Source organism: Carlito syrichta, unplaced genomic scaffold (assembly GCF_000164805.1).
Source record: "Carlito syrichta isolate Samal-C Ts95f unplaced genomic scaffold, Tarsius_syrichta-2.0.1 Scaffold301643, whole genome shotgun sequence".
Lineage (NCBI taxonomy): Eukaryota > Metazoa > Chordata > Mammalia > Primates > Tarsiidae > Carlito > Carlito syrichta.
Window position 1 is genome coordinate 166,363 of NW_007245739.1, and position 23,150 is coordinate 189,512.

Consider the following 23,150-nt stretch of genomic DNA (forward strand, 5'->3'; position numbering starts at 1 on the left):
CCTGAATGAAACGTACTTATATACCTAACCCTTAACTGTACCCCACAACACCATAATAAAAAATATTGATTAATAAAAAATAATAATAATAAAAAGAAAGAAATTACAGGAAGCCTGCCTGGTGCAGTGGCTCACTTCTGTAATATCAATTCTTTGGGACACTGAAGCAGGAGGATCACTTGAGACCAGGAGTTCAAGACCAGTCTGGGCAACATAGTGAGACATCTCGTCTCTACAAAAAATAATAAAAATTAGCCAGGTGTTGTGGCATACACCTGTAGTCCTAGATGCTGAGGAGGCTGACACAGGAGAATCGCTTGAGCCCAAGAGGTCAAGGCTGCAGTGAGTCAAGATTGTGTCACTGTATCCCAGCCTGAGCAACACAGCAAGACCCTGTCTCAAAACAAAAACAAAAAACCTGAAGAATTAGAAGTTGCAGGAAGCTGCTACCATCCCAAGGCCAGAGGGATAGAGGGAGGAGCAGGGTTACTCTGTGGAAGTTGGAACCACAGTTGACCTGTCCTGAAAGGGACACTACTCCAGAGGCCCCCTGAGGTGGGGCATGGGGAAGTACCACCCACCTACCTCCAGTCTCCTGGCAGTACCTGCCCTTGACCTAACCCAGTTCAAGGCCATCCGTCAGGAGAAATGCAGCCAGCAAATGTCCACACAATTCCACCGGAGCAGGGGTCAGGTAAGGAATATACCTAAGGAGACAGGCCTGGGATGTTCACCCAGGAGACTGTTTTGAAACAAATTCAGCTTTATTTACATCCTGGTCCTTGTGCCGAATAATCTTGTTCTAGCAAGTAGAATACATACACAAAACAATTTTAAGGGATTTTTCAGGGAATACTAATTTGCACAGTCTTAATTTTTCAAGCTTTTCTCCCAGACTTATCGAGTTTAGTGACCTGAAAAGAGCAAAAGTATTCTCAGGGAATGTTTAGAGGTTTGTGAAAATGGGGTCATTCAGTCAAGAATTATTTGTCATGGCCCTACCACATAACTAGGAAAAAAAGGATATGATTTACTGTGTGATTGGAAAGATAAGATGTAAGTTATAAAGTAATCAGCAAGCAAGCAAGTATACAATAACGTTCTACTTTGTTTGCTTTACTGAGAAAATAGAGGTGAATGTGCAGATGTGAAGCTATGGTACTTCATTAGGAAGGTGAGGCTCGGAACTAGACAGGCAACACTGGTGTGAACCCAGCAACTGTGCACCTTCATTGAGCAATTGATTTACCCAGGAGAAGCCCAGAGCTGTACCTGCCTGCCTAACCCTGGGAACCTCCCATGGGCGCTGACTCAGTGGGGTGATTTGAGAAGCAGAAACTTCCACTTCCTGCCCATAAATCTCCCCTCAAAACCAGTGGTTCCCAATCCTGGCGGTGTATTAAAATCAGCTGGGGAATTTTAGATAACTATATCCATGACCAAGTCCCATTCTGTTCAAACTCAAAGTCCTGTACTCTGGCATGTGTGTTCCCCTAAGCTTCTTAGGTGCTCATGACACACACTGAAGGATGGGACCTACTGCTAACTAGGGGTCTTTCTATCTTCAGGAAGCCTCTGAAACAAGCCTTTCTCAGTGTATGTGACAGTAGAGTGAAAGCTGAGCTCTGTGCACCAGAAGAGTTCAGAGGGCACCAAGATAACCTTTTATTGCTTCATGATTCTACCACAGCTGTCCCTGGACATGCAAATACCATCCCTATGGCCTTTTCTCCAAGTTGAAGAAGGAAACCGCTCACTTTTTCAAATAATTCATCCATTAAAGCATATGACATGATATTTTTTAGTATAATCACAGGGTGGTACAACCATCACCACAGTTTTAATTTAGAATGTCTTTGTCTCCTCTGAAAAGAAGCTCTGTACTTTATACAAAAATAAATCAAAGGCTTTGAAAAAATTAAATAAAGCAAAAGTATTTCAGAAGCGTGCTAGCACTTGGTACTCTTTTCACAGCTGGACTTCAACTTGCAAAGGCGGTTTTTTTTTTGCCTTCTTTCTTCTTTTATATGAAGAAGTTTGTTTGATTTCATCCTATTTAGTATGACATGTGCCCTTGTCTGTGTGTGTATCTGTGTGCATCTGGGTAACAACAGGAAGGGTGCTCAATGCAGCAAAGTCGAAGCCTCACTCCAGCAGAAGTCCTCAGCTGAGTGAGAGCTCAGGCCTAGAGCCTTATTGCTCATAGCTCTTGTTGATTTTGCCACAGGTTTATGACTTTGCAATGGCAAAAGATTGTAAGTATGTAAATGCTGTCCTCTAAAATGAGGACAAAGGACAGCTGTACTTGCCAAATATTTGATGAGGTTTGGGGTGAAAACAGCTCAGAAAATTATTCCTTCTTGAGGGAAGACAGGAAAGCCCGTCATGTGATTTTTTTTCTGTCTCTAAACTCCTGTGGCACACACCACTTCATCTTAGCCCTCATGTGGTTTTCTGTCTTTGGTGACCTTATCCTCTCCATGAAATTTTTTACTGCTTTAGGGCTGGCATCCTGTCCTCTCCAGCTGTTCACAGAAGTCAGAATTCATATGTATTATGTGTTTGATGTATTGTATAAGACAAGCTGGCACGGTGGCTTGCACCTGTAATTCTAGTACTTTGGGAGGCTGAGGCAGGAGGATTGCCTGAGCCCAGGAAGTTGAGGCTGCAGTGAGCCATAATTGTGCCACTGCACTCCAGACTGGGTGATAGAGTGACCCTGACTTGTGTTTTTGATTTGTTTGCTTGTTTTGTTTTCATTTAGAGCATTGGATTGCTCTAAAACCTTTCTTGATGAAAATCGTAAGATCTCAGCTAGTTTTTTTTTTTTTGAGTTGGAGTGCAGTGGCACACTTGTGGACACCCCAGCATCACCCTGCTGGGCACCAGCGATCCTTCCACCTCAGCCTTCTAAGTAGCCAGAACTACAGGCGCACGCTACCATGCCTGGCTAATTTTTTATTTATTGTAGAGACAGGGTCTCACCATTTTGCCCAGGGGTTCAAACCCACAAACTCAGGCAATCCTCTTGCCTCAGCCTCCCAAAGTGCTGGGATTACAGACTTGAACCACTGCGCCTGGACTTCAGCTAGCTTTTAACGGGATCTAGTGTATCCCAGTCTTAGGCCCACAGACTGTAATTTTGAGTGGCATGGTCAAGGAGAACATCACTTTTAGACCCTCAGTTTCTTTATCCATAAAAAAAGGAGACAGTATGTACTCCCTAGAGTTGCTAAGGGGAGCAAAGGGGACCACACAGGAGATGCCTAGCCCTGGGCCTGGCACAGAGTAGATGCATAGGATCTTTTTGTTTCTTTTCCCTCATGCAGGGTTCACTCATTTTGTGGTTCACTTCTCTTTCTCATGCTATAACTCCTTTGCTGTTCCCTGCTCCCTTCACCTCTGCACACCTCACCAGCTACAAGTGGTATTGGTAAGCAAAGTTTTCTCTCTTCTCTTTTAGAAAGACGCACTGCAGATTCCTAAGCTAGGTCAAAATTGACGTCTATCATTCCCAAGTTTTTCATTCCATCCACTCACTTATGTGGAAATCGCTCAACTATTCCATGATTTTAAAAATAAGGCACCTTGATTCTCACTCGGTGGAAAGATAAAACTGATCTTACATTATTAGCAGGCTGCTGAATATGGAATAAGTCCCGAGAAATGATTGGAGCAATGGTTAATTTATAAAGTTGTTATTTACTGGAAATCGAATGGTATTCAGGAATTTTTGTTAATTCTCCTAGGTGTTGAGTTTATATGGGAAAATGTGCTCAATTTAAGGAGATGCATAGTGAAATGTTTAGGATTAAAGTTTCAGGGTATCTGTTTTTACTTTCTTTTTTTTTTTTTTTTTTGAGTTGGAGTCTCACTCTGTCGCCCAGACTGGAGTGCAGTGGCCGCTCCCGGCCACCGCAGCCTTGACCTGCTAGGCTCTAGAGATCCTTCCGCCTCAGCCTTCCAAGTAGCCGGAATTACAGGCATGCGCTACCACGCCCGGCTGATTTTTTTTATTTATTGTAGAGATGAGGTCTTGCTGCCTCATCTGTTTTTACTTTCTAATAGTGGTATATATAGGCATATAGACCCCCCCCATATGTGTGTGTATGGATGTATGACAAAATACAGCAACAATGTTAACAGTTGAAATCTAATTTGTGGAAATATGGGCATTCGTTGTATTATTCTTTCAACTTTTCTGTATGCTTCAAACATTCTATAATAAAACATTAGGTTTATAAAAAAGGAACTAGAAAAATGTGATCCATGAAGTTCTAAAAAAATTGTCATTTGATTATAAGTAATTTTTTTATGTCATTGTACTTTCATGTATTATTTTAAAAGCTTTCTATTGAGAGCAGGTATTTCTTTTGAAATCACATAATAAAATACTTATCATACAAAAATTTAAAGTTGTTTATTATAACTTAAAACATTTTGTAGAGCACTCATTACATATATTCCCAGATTATTATTTGGAACCTACACCATTTTGAGGGATTTTGAGTATTCAGTGAAAGAAAGTAATTGATGATGTTGGTTAATCTATGGTGGAATCTCTTTTGAAGTACCACCAGGAAACAATTTTTAATTTTTTAAAAGAAATCTTCTATACACCTATATTTTAAGGGAGAGGCTGTATGCTCATTTACTGTAGGATAACAAATCATGACTTATGTTTGCTGCATGAGCAGGGAGCAGAGTGGAACCACATGGAGAGCATGGAATGTTGCATCAGGCAAGAGCAAGTTGCCGTTTTATGTTTTCTCATTTGTAAAATGAAATAATAACAACTCCTGACAAGTAAATGAGGCACTCAAGACAGTAAACATGCAATAAACAGTAGACATTATTGTTATTACTTACTTTATCTACTCTGAAAACAGTATAAATTGCAGATAACAAATGAATGAGATATTATGATTCTAAAGTTACCAATTCTGGAAGGAAACAGATTTGGTAACCTCTGTCTTTGTAGATCTGTCCTTACCAGATACTGTCTCCAAATCTTGAATGATTCTTCTAAAGATGGTTAAAGAAACATTTTAGACGAAATCAATTTAACAGAGTTCATTTGAGCAAAGAACAATGCATGAATTGGGCAGTAGTCAAAACCAAAGGAGCTTCAGAGAGCTCCATCTATTCCTACAACATGAGTGGGGAGTTTTATAGGCTACATGTGGAAGTAAAATAAAGAAATTACTTGATTAGCTATAGGTGGTGTTTGCTTTATTTGGGTATGGTCTGATGGAAAGAATGTAATTATATAATCAATAAGGTGGTTGGCTGTTTGTGAATGGCTGAGGCTCATTTTATTGTTGCTTTGTGTTTTGTTTTGTTTTAAGTCAGTTACAAGAAATGCCTTTTAAGGGCTCCAAGTACGGAAACAACTTCATGCTAATGGCCTCTTTATTTAAGATAACAGAGATAAGCAGTGTCCTCCAACCCCCAATTTTGGCTTTTACAAATCTTTTGCTCACCAATTATTATAGTATTTATCAATTACTGTAGATCTGATATGTAAGTAGGCTTTAATATGGTTCCTTTTTTATAAGATTAATTAACCTCTCAATACTGATTGCCCCAACTATGGACAAATAAACCTCTGAATAGGACATATAGGTAAAACAAGCCTTGCAAGGGGTTTCACCAAGCTGTTATAGCCTGTCTGCTTTTCAGTGGATTTCAACCACACTAATGTTTCATTTGGTAAGAATTGTACATTTATGAAAGTGATTTATTGCTAGTTATTCATATAAAGAACTATTAAAGAAAGACTTCAGCCACTTCTAGTATTTATTGGCCATAGTTTAGTAACATATTTGTTTAATGATTAAGGAAAATATGATCTAATTCCATTTAGCATGGTATAATGGCAAATAATAGATTTGAGTCAGAAAACTTGCTTTGTGACCTTTTACCATTTCCTAGTTATTTGTCCTTGTAAAAAAACACCAAATAACTATTACTTTTAGTTTTCTCATTTATAAAAACATGAGCCTCTTTTTAAAAAAAAAATTAAATAAGACTGTTTAGGAATGTACTTTGTAAATAATAAAGAACAATATAAATTACTACTATTTTTCTATTATTATTATTCTTATCAATCTTCTTATTTAACATAATTTCATTGACCTACACATCCAGGCTGTGATTCTGCTCTAGAAAACATAATAGCACTTGATATTTTTGTCTAACCAAGGGTGAGTAGTACAGAATCAAATGATGATCTTTTATTGTCTCCTATTTTGCCCCCTTTTCCCCCTTTTCTGAATACCCCACAGTGTGCCAGAAATGAAATCATTCTCTATATTATTAAAGAAAGACTTCAGCCACTTCTGGTATTTATTGGCCATAGTTTAGTAACATATTTATTTAATAATTAAGGAAAATATGATCTAATTCCATTTAGCATGGTATTAGGAACATACAGACTTCTTTTTCACTTCTCAAAATAATTTGATAAACTCGTGGCTTATTTTATCTTTTCACCAAAATAAAGGAACATATAAGCTATTTAAAGCTTTTACATACTCTGTCAAAATATTTGCATTAGGGAAAGGTTGGTCAATGGGTACAAAGTCACAGCTAATTAGATACAAGGATTAAGGTCTGGAGTTCTATTGTACAGTAGGGTTACTATAGTTAGCAATAATGCTTTATATATTTCAAAATAATTAGAAAAGAGGATTTTGAATGTTCTCACCACAAAGAAACAATAAAACTTTAAGGTGACAAATTTGGTAATTACCCTGATTTGATCATTACACAATGTATACATGTATCAATTTGTAACCCATATATATAGATAATTATTATGTATTAATTAAAAATAAAACAACACTATAAGAATTACATTCATTCCCAGTGTCCTAGTAAGAAAAATAATTCTGTTTCTAGACATAATGAAATCTTAGTCATACTACATAGGAGAAGTTGCTGGCATAGTCTTTTCCCTTCAGGTTTTATCTTTCTGCATTGATGAATACTCTCTTGGAAGAACTCTAGGGAAGTTCCAGTAGCCATCAGAAGTGATAGGTGACTTGGAAGGCTGTGAAGGACACTTGAATCCATACTGAATTGTGGCTTTAGTATGGCTTCATGTGGAACGTTGTTTTTAGAGATCTCACTTGTGTGATGTACCAGATGTCTACCATGCCGGACATTGCGCTTTAAGATTCCAGGAGACATTTTGTAGGAGACAAGATGCCACCTTGGCATCACCATCAGCTCTGCATCTAGTTAATTACAGCCTGAATTTCTGGATCCCAAATGAATGTCTGTAGCATCCCTTGATATTTAAAAGCCACCTACATTGGTGTGGAGTAACATTCTCAGGAGGAAGATTACAGTGGTCCTTGTTTTTAAAGTCTGTGCATTTAGCCTTTGGGGATGAAAGTCACTGTTATTTTGTTTCATCTTCTTTTATTAAACTTTTTTTTTTTTACATTTTTATAGCATGTCAATGAAAAAAACAGTGGATCGCCTTCCAAGTCAGGAGAAAAGAAAGAATCAGATGAGGTAATTTTCACAATATCGGGCTTTCATTTTCTCTTGCTTTTCAACTATAAATTCTGTCTTGAAACTTTAAACAATGATGTAGCAAAGAACTTCTACTGAAATATTGGCAAGTTTAGTTTTAATCAAGCTTTTATTCAAGAATATAAATGGAAATTATTAAAAAACAGTAAAAATAAACTGTTCCTAGGAACAAAACATTTATAAATAGTTTCCTTATTGAGATAGAACTTGGTTGTTTAGGGTGCTTTCCCTATTGGAATTAGTGAATTTAAATGGTTTTGTTGGTGAACATGACAAGTCTAGAAGGGAAAAAAATCTGTAATAGAAAAGAAAATACTTTTTTATGAGAGTGTACCATGAAAGGAGAAGAGAGATGGCCTAGATTAACCAGTCATTCAGGTTCATAAACAAAAGGAAGAGAGAGAACTATTTTTACTTGCATAGATTCTGTAGAAATACTAGTAAACCAAATCTTCCCACTTTGAGATGGGTTTTCTTTGAGCCTGTAAATTTCTTCTTTCACGGAATGATGCACCATTATGTGCACTCTCCACACTGACCTACTTCTCTGTGGAAGGGTCATGTGAAAGTTCTGTTCTTCACAAAGGTACTGGATTGGCCTCTCTCTAGATGCTTTTCATATGTTAAATCTCAATGGATGCATTTGTCTTCATTCAGTAGAAACTGTGTCATGTCCAACTTGTAAAGTCATATAGCCAAGTCCTGAAAGGTATCTGGAAATTTAGAAAGCATAAGGTAACTTTTATTTTTCTCTACACTATCACTTAAACAGGTGTTTGTGGAAATTTAGTCCCTCTTTCTGCTTGTTTTCTTCAGTTATCAAGATATCCAATATGTAAGGAGGCTGTAGGGCTAGAACCCATTGTGCATTCTACACTGAAGTTTATTCTCTAGTTCCCTAGTTTTCTACCATTGTTTCCATTACCAGTACACATAAAAATATAATTTAGGTTGTTCCTTACCACGTAAATTTGTAGTGATTTTTTTTTATAGCCATGAAAGTCAAATATTTCTTTTAAAAAATAAAATAAAAGTAAACTTATCAAGATTTCATTCTGAGTTTTTTTGGTTAAATTATTAAAAAATAAATTTTCATTTGAAAACCACTTTACCAACATGAAAATTTACCTAGTATCATTTAGTTCCTTTATTAACACTACCCTTTAAATAGATTTCCTGATAAGTTATCTATCAAGTTAATTATTCAGGCAAATAACCAAGACTTCCTTATTGAAAACTATAGTATTCCCTTATTCTCCAGACCAGGAAATAACTTTTTTGGATGCTATTTTTTTATAATGTTAATCAGATTAAACTATTTGCATAGAAGGAATTTCTTTTTCCCAATATAATCAAGTGGATGGTAAGTCAGTTCTTATATGGGTATTCTGGCCAATTATATTATAATTTGGAAACTTAAATATTGCTTCTTGAATGAACAGGCATTATTGGTTTCTACAACAACTGCTAGCACAGAGTTAAGTCTTTATGTAATGTCTAGATTATAAAGCTCCTTATCTCCATATTTATAAAAGGCTTAGAAAGGAAAACTCTACTAAAAAGTCCTGTTAAAATACTGCCAGGGAAAAACTCGAGATTTCTTAGAGGCAGACTGTACTTTCATCTTGAAACTTAAAGGTTGCACTTCTGCCTCAAGGGAGTAAGAAGAGATTTTTCTTCTCTTTATGGGCAATTTAAGCAATTCTGATATTGTTTTATAACATTACTGGTAAAGTCACATTAACAACTCCTGCCCTTGGGCCAGAGCCTGGACATATGGGTCTATTCGCCTCTGTGTCAGCCAGCAGACGCAAAGAGGGGCAGAGGCCTTGCTCTTTGACTTAAATCATGACTTTAAACTAAATACATTTAACAGAGTTCATTTGTGCAAAGAATGGTTCATAAATTGGGCAGCACTAAAAATCGGAAGAGACTTGGAGAGCTCCTCTTACTCATTAAATTCTACCTGTATTGATTTGCTAGGGTGGACAGGCATGGGGGTGGGTGACATGGTCATCAAGGATATTTCCAAAATGGTCTGTCCCAAAGGATCTCGAATTCTTTATGTCATGTGCAAATAAGGCATTGATGAGATATTGTGGCCCTGGTGACAATTCAAGGAAATTGTCACACATGAGGCATTATTTTAGCCTTTATGCTCATGATTATAAAACCATGAGCAATCTGGATTTCTTATCTGCCCTGCTCACCATCTGTGGTTAGTTACCATCCTCTTTTCTTCTCAAAATTACCAGAGAAAGACTTCCTAAAACTGATTCTTTTTCCTGAGTATTTTCTTACCTACTACTGTGTTGAACAAGAAGTGAGATTAGGACTCTTAGTTTGGGCTTCGGTAATCTATTTTCTAACTAGCATGTACCTCCGAAGACTCAATAACTTACTGTCCCCAAGAATATATACTGGCTAGTCCTCTAAGAACAAACCAGGGCCTTTGAAACAAAGTCAGTCAGAAACTTTGCTTTTCTATCTTGGCAGTTATTTCCTCTCTCCTTATCATCTGCTGCATTTCACTTAGAGATGCAAGAAAAGGGCAGAGGAGGATTTTAGGAGTATATAACCGAGGAAAAAGTTCATTAGGGTTAGGGGAAAACCACCATTATATTGCTGTATATAAAAATATAGGAGGATGAAAGCAGCTGCATGAATTTCAGAGCTCTTTCTCTCTTGCTATTGTCAATAGTTCTTACTTTTTTGGAATATAACCCTTATGCAGACATTTCATGATCCTAAGATATTTGCAGCAATCTTAATAGAATTTTGCAACAAATATATCATTTGTCAGGCTGCATTTGAAATACAAATGCTTGAGATAGGGTAGGGTAAAGTGTCTATTAGAATGTATGTCTGCTTATACCAGTCATTTATGAATTCACCAAGTTCTTCTCAGATGTAGATGCATTATAAGACCTAAAGTTTCATGGACTATCAAGCCAATGATACAATAACTAAAGAACAGGAAAAAGAAAATGAAAACATTAACATCAGCATCTTTAAATACAGTGGAATAAAGTCTTTCCAAACCTGCAATCAAATCTATTTAAAGGATTTGACTGACACATCTGGCCACACTGGGGGAGTGTGAGTCTTTTAGCAATGTATTTCAGTGAAGCGTTGGAAAATGGAATTTAAAGTTTAAAATGAACATGACCTCACAGAGCCAATTTTAAAAGCTTAAAATTTAGCAATGGATATATTTTTATGAGTAGAGAAATATATAAATAAAAATAGTATAAATTGTGTCTTAAAGGAAGATATTTTATACATTTTCTTTTACCACAACAGCATTGGTGACATTATATTCCTTAGTATTTACTTTTCCTTTTTCTAACATGAATGAATTACTCAGACATTTACAAATTTTTCTTACTCTAAAAAAATAAAGTTAGCCTTTTCTTCATTTCAAAAGTAGTACATACTTGTGAAAAACAAACAATATTACTCTGAGCCTTACCTCTTAGTTGTAACTATTGCTACAGAATTTTGTGTGCATTCTTTAATTAATGTGATAATGTTGTGTATAATTATTGCGTATAGTGATTTTAGTGCAGCTAAAATATAATCATTGAAGAAAATGTAGAAGTTGCCAAAGAATTTAAAGAAAATAAATACCCTCATCTAGAGTTCTAACACCTAGAGAGATGGGCATGCTGTATCTTTTTTTCTATGCAGATATATTACATTTAATGAAATACTGTATATCCCAATTTTTAAGCAGAAATAACAAAGGCACATCATTATTAGGACCTAGTCTGGAAATGATAAATAGTGTGCTTTTTGGTAGATAAATCTTTTCCAGTAAAAAAGCCCATCTACATTTAAATAAACAAAGATTCACTATTCAAGTACTTTGACATTTAATATAGTATTTAATCTAGTCATTATTTTGTGCTCAGTTTTTTTTTTTTCAGGGGGAACATCTTGTTCAAGAAGTCATTTGGGACAGTGTTCCCACAAGCAAATGATTTAGCCATCACTAACAAATTCTAGAAGAGTACTGCAGTAAACATTGTTTTAGGATTGTTTTATGTGTCATGACAAGAGAGTCTATGTTAATTGTGGGGAGTTGACTATAGCTGCATAAGCCTATGTCCCAGTGCCAATAAAAAGGCAGAGCTGAGGAGCTGCACCAAGGCATTTCCACCTGGCTCATGCGACCAAGGCATTCCCACCTGATTCATGCACCAAGGTATTCCCATCTGGTTCATGCACCAAGGCATTCCCATCTGGTTCACGCACCAAGGCATTCCCATGTGGCTCTTGCACCGAAGTAGTGCAGTCCTACTTGGGTCTTGCACCGAGACAGTCCTGCCTGGTTCATGCACCAAGGCATTCTTATGTGGCTTTTGCACTAAGGTATTCCCATGTGGCTCTTGCATCGAGGCAGGGCAATCCCACTTGGCTCTTACATGAGGCAGTCCCACCTTGTTCAGGCACCAGGGCAGTTCCACCTGGCTCACCAAGGAGATCCAGACTTCTGGGTCCCACACAGAATCCCTTGGGTGTCTGACTTGGGAAGCTAAACTGACTATGGGTGGTTCCAAGATTCTTTTGAGCTGTAGTTTAGTTTTACATTTTTACTTCGTTGACTAGAGTATTTTTTAAAAGATGTTTTCAGGAAAGCAGCACAATGGTGATAATCTGAATCTGTGTTAATTTAAGCATGTTTTCCTGTTGGCCACACACAAGAAAGTCAGTCAATTCAAAATTGTGTAACATTCTTGAGTAACAGCTTTATTCCCTCAAAATTCTGTACCTAGTGCTTCATGGTTTTTTGACTTCTTTGTGCTATCGAGATGTCTGTGGCAGCCTAATTTTGATTTATTTTTAGGAAGCTTATTTTTCTTGCCTTGGTACTTGTAAGATTTTTTCTTTTGTCCTTACAATTTTGAAAAATTGTCAGGTGTGCCTATCTATGCTTCTCTATTAATTTTTCCTGGAATAGCTGTTACTTAATTATTTATTTTAGTTTCTCTTGTTACTTCTTCAACATACATATACCATAGTTTTTCCTTATCAGAAGTTTCACTTTTCACGACTTCAGTTACCCACAGTACAATTCAAGAAGATATTTTGAGAATGACAGAGACAGACCTCATTCATATACCTTTTATTACAGTATCTTGCTTTGATTAGAGTGAAGATTCTGCCTAGATTTTGATATTTGGTTGACTTTCTTTAATGTTTAGTAAAGTTCTATTTTGGTTTGTTTGGTATTATTCTCTGCCAGTTGTTTATAAGTAAGTGGATTCACTTTTAATTAAACAATAGCAGAAAAGAAAGGTATTATTTGGAAGGAACTCACAAGTAAATTCTAAAAATTTGTTTATGGAAATCATTAGGATTTCAGACCTCCTGGATCATTGTTCACATTAAGGTTGACATCTCTGGGCTCTCTATTTTGTAAAATCAAGCCTCTAATTTCTAAGGAATCTAGTTTGAGCACAAGGAGTAGGATATATGGGCTTATAGTCATTCCAGAAACATATTACTCTGCAATTTGCAAATACAGTTTTGAAGAAAACCATTTCTCTAGTAGGAAACTGAGAGCTAAAATGATCTCATATTCACAAATCTATTTTTTGTTTCACTTAGTACTTGGGATTAAAAACTGCTTCTCTGAATATACTTTTGTCACTATTTTTTTCCTGTTTACTCCCTTAATACAGCTGTTAGACTCAGTACAATCTGAAACTATATATTTATTTCATTAAATAATGACATTGGGAGCTGAATAACTGATAATAAGGGTTCTTACTACCAGCTACAAGGAAGAGAGTTTGCTAAAATATTTGGTAGCTATGATACAGTAGTAGCTGCCTGAATGTTAATCACATAGTTCAGGGGACACCCAGTGGTTAAAAGTAGGTAATTCCTAGTTGTGGTACAATGTTCAAAAATTGTGGAAAAAAATAATTCTTGTCTCAGCAGTGATTACACATTGTTGATTTTGTTTTTCTGAAGGCGCATATATTAGGGGGGTGTGTGTGTCTTAAGAGATTTGGTTTTGGGTTTTGACTTTAGATGTAAATTTTCTTTGAATAATTAAAAACTTACAAATAACAAGATTGAGAATGTTAGAAATATGATTGGGCTTTGCTTTTAATTAAGACATAAACTTTATTTTAATATGTGAAGTAAGTGATTAAGAGTCATTAATATGAAGAACAAACCTTTTTGACCCAGAAATGCTAATTCTAGGAATCTGTTCCAAGTATATAATCAGAAGTATACTCGATGCCTTATTTACGAGGATATTTATTATAGCTTTATTTATAATAATAAACAAAGAAGGAAACATTTGTAAGGAAGTATTGAATTCATTATTATAATATTCTTATATATTCATAATAATTATATCCAATATTATTATTAATAAAATGATGGCACAGATAGTGACTAAGTCATCTTTAACACTACATTTTGAAAAACATTTAATGACAGAGGAGTGTTTATGTTAGGTAAAATTTTTTTTAATTTAAGAACTACAGTTCCATTTATATAACATAATATGTTGTGTACATCTTTATATTTGCATAAAAATAACTGAAAGTACTTGTCTTGATTGACAGGATTTTAAATAATTTCTATTTCTTCTTTCTATTTTCTCTTTAACCTAAATGTATTTTTTTAATCAGAGGAGAAAGAACAATAAACAGCATAGATAATAAAAGAATAAGGTACGAGTGTTTTAGCAATGATCAAACTGTATCTGTGCACCTATCTGCCTAGACTTTAAAAAGAGAAGTATTGTATATTTGAGCTTTTTTTTTTTTTTTTTAACTTTGGAACCCCTAAGAGATGGTTCTAGAAACCAGGCTGCTGCTACTGTGTGTGTGTGTGGGGGGGGTATGCTTGTGTATGTGTGCAAGTGCACACATGTGTCTGAGTAAAGCATCTCTTAAATATGGACAGAGAATAAGGACTTAAGCACAAAGACAGCTTGAAGGGCAAGAATTCTTAAATATTTTTAGTTTATATTATTTGGTATCTGATGAAAACTGCGATCTTTTCTCTAAAGACTACATATCTGTTGATTACAAAAAGTATCCTGTAAAATGTTACATACAATTTAACTCTTTAAATTATATATACATAATTTATATATACACACTATCCTCACCCTTGCAAGGGCAATCCTATCAAATAGATGTATTTAGGAGGTACTCTCTAATAGTATTTTTCCAGTTGACTTGATGTCTGAAATTCCCCTATTAGCGACTTCCTTAACCTTGGAATTAAGCACTGCCTTTCTACCTGGGTCTTGTTTTATACTGTAGGTATTTCTAGAAGGAATAATATATATTTATTATTAATGCCTTAGTGAGAAGTAGTTTGACAGAAAGGAAAGAGAATAATGTAAGCACTTTTTTCCCCTATAGATTTGGTAACTGTTGTAGAGAACTAGAGATCATTTTATGATAATAGCTAACACTTCTATAGACATTATATGGAGTGCACATGCACCTATGCACACATGAGCATGAACACACACTCACACACATAACACACCCCTTACAGCAACTCCCATTCTTCTTTTTTTTTTTTTGAGTTGGAGTCTCACTCTGTTGCCCAGGCTAGAGTGCAGTGGCATGCTCATGGTCACCCCAGAATCAATCTGCTGGGCTTCAGCGATCCTTCCGCCTCAGCCTTCCAAGTAGCGAGAACTACAGGCACATGCTACTGCACCTGGCTAATTTTTGATTTATTGTAGAGACAGGTCTCACTAAGTTGCCAAGGCTGGTCTCGAACTTGCAGGTTCAGGCAATCCATGCGTCTTGGCCTCCCAAAGTGCTGGGATTACAGGTTGAGACACCGAGCTCAGCCATTCCCATTCTTCTGATGAGAAAATTGAGGTACAGTCTGATTGCATAACCTGTCTAAAGCCACATTGTTATTTAATAGCGGAGCCCAGAATTGAACTCACTTTCCAGAGTGTGTCCTTTTAACTAGTATCTGATACTGATCATAAAATTGCCTATATTATGAATTCTGCCTTATCAATAAACGCCAGCTCCACAGACTTACCATTGATGCCAGTTTTTGTTATCCATTTCTTTACCTCATTGTCCTCTTTCTTCCTGTATTGTAATCTCTCTCTTTTTTTTTTTTTCAGTCAGAATCTCACTCTGTCATACAGGCTGGAATGCAGTGGCATGCTCATGGCCACTGCAGCCTAAACCTGCTGGACTCAGGTGATCCTTTTGCCTCAGCCTTCCAAGTAGCTGGAACCACAAGCATGTGCCACCATGCCCAGCTAATTTTTTTATTTACTCATAGACGAAGTCTGGTCTTGGATCCCTGAGCTTAGGCAATCCTCTCGTTTCCCCCTCCCAAAGTGCTGGAATTACAGGCATAAACCACTGCTCCCTGCTGTAATCTCTTTTCACTCAAGAAGACCATCTAGCAAGTTAAATCATTCCCCTTTTCATCATGTGTAGGTATAGCTATTCCCCTTTTTGTAGGTAGGAGACAAGGCTCAGAGGGAAGGTAAGTCAAAGTAGAGGCAGAGCCAGAGGATAGCATTGTCTTGACTCCTGGTTAACAGAACTACCTAGAGACTGCAAAGACTTGAGCTGGACCACCTTGAGGGCTTCCACCTGAGATAAAGAACTGAGATAAAGAACACCATGTGAGTTATTAAGGCCCTTAATACACACACCATTTCATCAAGCAAGCAAATTTCTATGTGATGTTATGAATTAATGATAAGGCTTATTCATTATGACTTATTTATCAGTGTTTCAGGACATCCTATTTACTGGTTTGCATTTGTAGTAGTACACATTCATATTACTTTTGGTAGTAAAAGCAACTTGTACTTATTTGTAGACTACTTAAACCATGGCATAAAAGAACATTATAAGTGAGAGTCACAGTTTTGTAATTGCTAGTGTTGGGAAGTCTGCCTGAACTTTTGAAAGACAATCTTTTTCTGGATACAGTCTTCAAATAATGCATGGGTTTTTAATGTGGAAACACAATACTTCCTGCCATTTTATAGGGTGACTGTTAAGTAATGGAATTGACTTGTTAACAAATATGTCAGATTTACATTTTTTAATGAGAGCTTTTATCCTGAAAAATAATAAATTTCACCAATTCTAAGAAATGCGTTGTTAGGCAATTTTGTCATTGTGGGAATGTCATAGAGTGTACTTACACAAACCCAAATGGCATATATAATTTTACTAATATATGTTTTTTTAATATGGAAAACTACCGTCCCAGCATTATGACTGATATCATTTCCCTTACTTGACCTGCCAGTATCAAGTGCCATAAACCAAATTTCTGTGTATGCTCCATTATAATCACACAGGACCACTGTCGTATATGTGGTCCATTGTTGATGGAAATGTCATGATTCGGCACATGACTGTGTATATTTTTTATTGCATCATAATATTACATATTCTAAAGGCTGCTCTGGTCCAAATTAACAAAGTTGAAAAGCAAATCTCAAAAGGATCAAGTATTTTTACCATGTCCCATTATTAGAATCATGGGCTAGTTCTAAGATAAATCACCTTTTTTCTCCCCGATACAAAGATTTATTACTTTTTCTGATTATATACATAAAAAAACTCATAGAAAAATTTCAACATCCATTTAGTCATCTCATGAATTAAAACTAGACCCACTGGGTTTGCCTGAAGTAGATTGGTCTGTTTCACTGCAGCCTGTCCAAGGACTTTGGGCCTCTCTTTCTAGAGCAGGAATTTCCAACCTGTGGGTCATAGACCTCATACGTTTCATCTTGTTTGATTCTCAAAATTACCCTCTGAGATATAAGTAGAGTTAGTCTCATTATCCATCTGAAAACTTGATGTTTAGAAATTTCATAAACTTACCCAGGTCTCTCAGGTAGACATATACCATCACCAGGTGCATGTATCAAAGGGTAGGATCATTATTCTAGATAATGTGGCACCTTTTTTTTGCAAAGTCACACAGAGTCTCAGGATAATGCGGCTTCACTCACGGGGGCTTTTTTGAGATTTTAGGTGACAGTGACACAGCAACTATTTGGCTCTTGGAACTTCATTGTTTTTGTGAAAAAAAATTAAGACTTGAATTCATTCAGTAAGAACATTTAACTATAAACTATAGTAGATGTACAAAAAAGCAAGCAATTCTTTTCATGCGCCTCTGAAACAGCTGATACAATTAATCTAATCTGTGCTTTTTTTTTTTTTAGTTTCTCTCAAACGTGAGGTGCCTCCTTTGCTGGGTTTTTGGAGGTGAGGTGGAGAGAGCTACTTTTAGTAGAGTGTGTAGATTCTTAGTCTATGGAGGCAGGATTTCTCCTGTGTGTAGTCAGGAGTCTGTTCCTGAGTGGGAGGAGTTACACATGTTGTCTGTAAATGGACCAGACTTGGTGTCTTGGAGTTTGGGTTCAGTAGAGGCAAATAGAGAATGGAGGATTATACTTTTGTTCCTGTCAATGGCTAGAACTGAGGCCCTGCAAAATGCTGAACTGCAAGGAGGGAATGACTCAGCCAGGCCTGAGAATAGACATATAGGGATATAGGGCAGGATGTTTCTGACCGTTTGCTTCTTGTAAAACTTGAGTTAAACAAAAAGAAGCACATAAATATTAGAAAGAACGTGGTTGGTTGCAAGGAAAAATCTGCTCATTGGATTTGTTGAAATGAAGAAAATAATGTGACTCAAAATTTGAATGTACCATTGGATTAACATTCTCATCTAACATCTTAATCTTTTATTTTAAAGTCTAGACCATATCTGTAATTAGGACAAACCCAGAATCACACACATGAGCTTATTTTGAAAGTTTCTGCTTACTGTGAGTAGACGAATTATATTCCATCTAAGGATAGTTATCATATCCCTAGTTAGTGTGTATGCAGACCCAGACAGGCAAGAGATGTGTCCAGGCCAGGGTGGCATTTCTAAGGACAGATGCTGATGGTAAGGTGTGTGGAGTGAAGAAGACACCTGTAATACTAAGCACAAGGTCACCAGAAGCCAAAGGACATTGAAAACATTGCACCTGGACTCACAGGGAGGACTCACAGGGAGGACTCACAGGGGCCAGATGGTGCCTGCAGAAGACCAGGAAGCAAACCAGAGCCTGGCAGAAACTGATGATCCCACAAACACCTGACTGTAGGGCCATCCTGAGCCCACATCACTTCAGACTAAGTATCCTGGTCCTGCATCCTGTTTCATCTCATACTATAGATGCCTGTATCCACTATGCTTTGGCTGCACTGCCTTTTTTCTGTTCCTGTAATTTGCCAAGTCCATTCCTATCTCAGGGTCTTTGCACATGCTGCCCTGTCTACCTAAAATGCCTCATCCTCACCCCCCATCCCATATTTACTCGACTGGTTCCTTCACAACAGTTGGGTCTCAGTCAAATATTACTTTCTTATTCATCATGTCTAAAGCATCCTCAGTCAGTCACTCTCTGCTGTATCACCCTGTTTTATAGTCTGACTCCCTGTTTTACAATCTGACTCTCTGAAGTCATCTTGTTTTTTGTTGACTTATTTAGAGGCTGGATTATCCTACTGGAATGTAAATGTTATGAGAGCAGGAGCTTTTCCTGTTTAAGTGGTCATTATATCCCCATTGCCTAGAATAGCACTAGGCTCAGAGTTTGTCCAGTGAGTGAGTGAATAAGTGAATATGTCAAGTTAGACAAAATTGAAGAAAGGGGGGCCAGTTCTTACACATTAGCAAACACCATTTGAAATTAAGCTCTGCTTACTAACCTGAACATAAGGAGTCTGTGTTTTGTAAATATGTATATTTCTAAGCTTCCATATTGTGTTTCCAGTGCTTGACATTGACAAAAGGCTTAATAAATACTGTTAGGTAAAAATTTAATGAATATTACATCACCCTGAAGAACTCAAATCACTCTGTAAAAAAGATACCTGCACACGTATGTTTATTGCAGCGTTGTTCACAATAGCAAGAACCTGGAAACAACCATGCTGCCCATCAAAAGAGGACTGGATTAAAAAAATGTGAAATACTACGCAGCCATAAAAAAGAACAAAATCATGAATTTCGCAGCAACCTGGATGGAACTAGAGTCTGTAATACTGGGTGACCTCTCACAGAAACAAAGATCTGAGTATCACATGTTCTCACTCATATAACGGACCTTGAACATCCAATGTAATACTATAAGAAAATGACTGACGGTACTGGGAAACTATGGGGGGGGAGGGGGATGGGATTAACAGTAGCAAATATCTGTCTGGGGATGGGGAAACACCTCTTATCAACAGGGTGCCTGAATGAAACGTAATTGTACACCTAACTTAACTGTACCCCACAAAACCATAATAAAAAATATTGATTATGAAAAAAATATATAGGAAAAAAAAATTTAATGAAAGATTATACAAATTCCACCCTTATTTCAGTTGAACTAAATTGTTTTTGTGTAGACTAAGTAATCCAGGCAGCTTGAAGGCAAGCCAGCCTTTTGGGTGGATCTTACCCTCAGGAAAGTTGAATGATTCTCAGCTGGGTTAAGAGACATTGAATTTATTAGTAAGTCATTTTTAAAAATTGAACCTTGAGTTGATTTATAACTAAAATAAAAATCAGCATGTATATTAAGTTTATTTATTTATTTATTTATTTAATTTATTTTTTTGAAGAACATGAGCCAAAGTTTTATTTGTTCGTTTCTTGCATTTGAAGTACTCTTCGATGACATCCTTGGCCTGAGATTCTTTGCCATAGTCCTTAACTACTACGCAACTTCAACCAACCACTTTCCGGGGTTTCCCCTCTCTGTCGATTTTACACAGGCCTACCCATTTCCCTAGTTTCTTGTTGTCATCAACCTTAATTAGGTTGATTTGGTGTTCAGCACTAGGGGCCTCCACCAGCTTGACGTACATAGGCTCATAACCTTTGGATGCAAGCACACAAAGATGGGCCTGGCGCTTGTCTAAGGCTTTGGCGCTTCGCGAATTCCATGCGCTAGGCCGTCGTGGAGGAGGGTGGTCTTCAGCACCTCTTGTAAAGCAGTGTTCGCGTCCATTACACCTCCAGCAGCGATGCCTTCCGTGGCCATGGTGATGGATTACCCGAGACGCCGAATCTTGAACGCACCTGCTCCTCCGCCTTCTCCTGACCTGGTGGTGGCAGCAAAGAGTATATTAAGTTTAAACAGTTTTTATTTTTAACTTTATAGTTTCATCATAGCTGAATAGTATTTTTTTTTTAATTTTTATGGGAAAATCCTAGCTGACATATTGTAAATCGTGTAATTCATTTACACACTTTACAGGGAAGATGGGGTCCTGTGTATGGGCTTTGAGATAGGGAATTAAATCAATAGTTAGCCCAGGATGGGACTATGGTCTCCTTATAGCTGAGACCAAAGCCTGAGGGCTGGAGTGTGGGGCAGCTGTGCCACGTTGGAACTAGCCTCCTTCAGCTCTGGCACTGGAAAGGAAGGCTGCAATAGATAACAGTTGAAATGGATAAGCCTACTGCCTTACTGCTCTTACATTGAATCCATTTAAGCATTATGGTTATCAGAAGCTGTTTGTTACTATTTGTACATCACAATTTGAAAAGAACTGAAAATTTGGATAAAGATGTAGGCCTTTCATCATCTTGCACATCACACCCACAGCACTCTTGCTTTTTAGCAACCTCCTTTGTTTCTACCACATTTATCTAGGTTTTTTTTCTTCCCTTGGTTGACGGTATGGGTGTATGCTTGGGGAAGAATATTTATTCTACACATGATGCCTGGGAGACTAGAACTCCTACAAATCCCTCTGAGGTCCCCTAGATACCTCATAGATACATTTATAAAAATGTGTCCACACTGGTGACTTTCCTGAAATACTGTAAGTGTGGTCAACCAGTAGACACATAGAGATTGTGCTTTGAAGAAAGCAAGCTGTGTTGATTTTTTGGCATGCTTAGGCAATATTTGCCCTGAGGGAAAAAAGGCTTCAGCTCAAACTTCCATGGAGGCATTTTCAATGAATTAAACAATATAAACTGAGCGAAATATTTCTTCTGAATGTTAAAGAATCAAGCCAAATTATTCTCAATTGTACATATAAAATGTTTACTGCATAGATACAGAGCATTTAAATGTGTAATATACCAGCTAATTAATGTATTACCATCCCCTGTGTATTCAGTGTTTACAGTACATTATTCACTTTTTATAGACCTTGGAGCATAGTATCATCATTTTAGATTATAAAGCTTTATAGTTTTTATTCTTGCTTCTTTGAAATATATTCACAGGTAAGAGATAGGATATAAAGATCTTGTTGGGAAAGGAACTGGGTATTTTACCTTTCCTTTTTTTTTCCTCATTTATTTTCCTTTTCTCAGTTAAAATAGCTATATAAACCAGGCTCGGTGGCTCAGCCTGTAATCCCGCACCTTTGGGAGGCTGAGGTGAGTGGATTGCCTGAGCCTGCAGGTTCGAGACCCGCTTGGGCAACTGGGCGAGACCTCATCTCTACATAAATCTAAAAATTAGCCGGGCGTGGTAGCGTGTGCCTGTTGTTCCAGCTACTGGGAAGGCTGAGGTGGAAGGATCACCGGAGCCCAGCAGGTGGAGGCTGCGGTGGCTGGGAGCAGCCAATGAACTCCAGTCTGGGTGACAGAGTGAGACTCCAACTCAAAACCAAACAAACAAACAAACAAACAAACAAACAACAACAACAAACAGCTATATAAGGAAACAAAAAAATACCAGGAAGGATTTTTCAAAAATTACTTTTAACACCATCAGGAAATAAACCCAAATGAATTTCAGGGATTATACTACACATACTATTTATAATCTGACTTTTCTTTATATAAAATATGAATAGTATGTTTTCATTTAATGAGATATTCTTCTTTTTTTTTTTTTTTTTTTGAGTTGGAGTCTCACTCTGTCACCAAGGCTGGAGTGCAGTGGCATACTCATGGCCACCACAGCCTTGACCTGCTGGGCTTAGGTGATCCTTCCGTCTCATCCTTCCAAGTAGCTGGAACTACAAGTACACGCTACCATGCCCAGCTTATATTTTTTGATTTATTGTAAAGATGAGGTCTTATCAAGTTGCCCTGGCTGGTCTCGAACCCCTGGGCTCAGGCAGTCCCCTCATCTTGGCCTTCCAAAGTGTTGGGATTATAAGATGAGCCACCATGCCTGGTCAAGATGTTCTTCAAACACATTATTTTTAAATATCACATGATATTTCATCCTGTAGCTGTGCTAAAGCCTAAGCCCCTATTATGGGAGGCTAAGAGGGCAGAGTCTGAAGCAGACACCCTGCCTTTTACTAGCTATGACCATGGCCATATAATTTATTCATTCTGTTCCTTGGTCTCCTCTCCTGTAGACAGAGATAACAATAGGTCCAGTTTTATATCAGTTAATGTAAATAAGTTGTTATACATGGTACTTAAAACACTAGAGCACTTAGAACAATATTCTAGACTTTGTTATTAGAGCATTATTATCCTATGATTACCTACAATTCTATTATTCTGTAGAATAGTTCCCTGGGATATTGTAAATATTCAATAAATATTCATTGTTAGTATATATATTGTTTTAATGTATT

At 37.1% G+C, this 23,150-nt stretch overlaps 1 protein-coding gene and 1 pseudogene across 1 annotated transcript in view; one reads left to right on the forward strand and one right to left on the reverse strand.

The window, feature by feature from the left end:
- The window catches only part of CAST (calpastatin), a 112,429-nt gene that overhangs the window by 9,026 nt on the left and 80,253 nt on the right, over positions 1–23,150 (forward strand). The window contains exon 2 of the mRNA XM_021710911.1: positions 7,462–7,524. Coding sequence (XP_021566586.1) covers positions 7,462–7,524 — 63 coding nt within the window. The remainder of the gene's footprint in view (positions 1–7,461; positions 7,525–23,150) is intronic.
- LOC103257325 lies at positions 20,184–20,632 on the reverse strand (annotated as a pseudogene).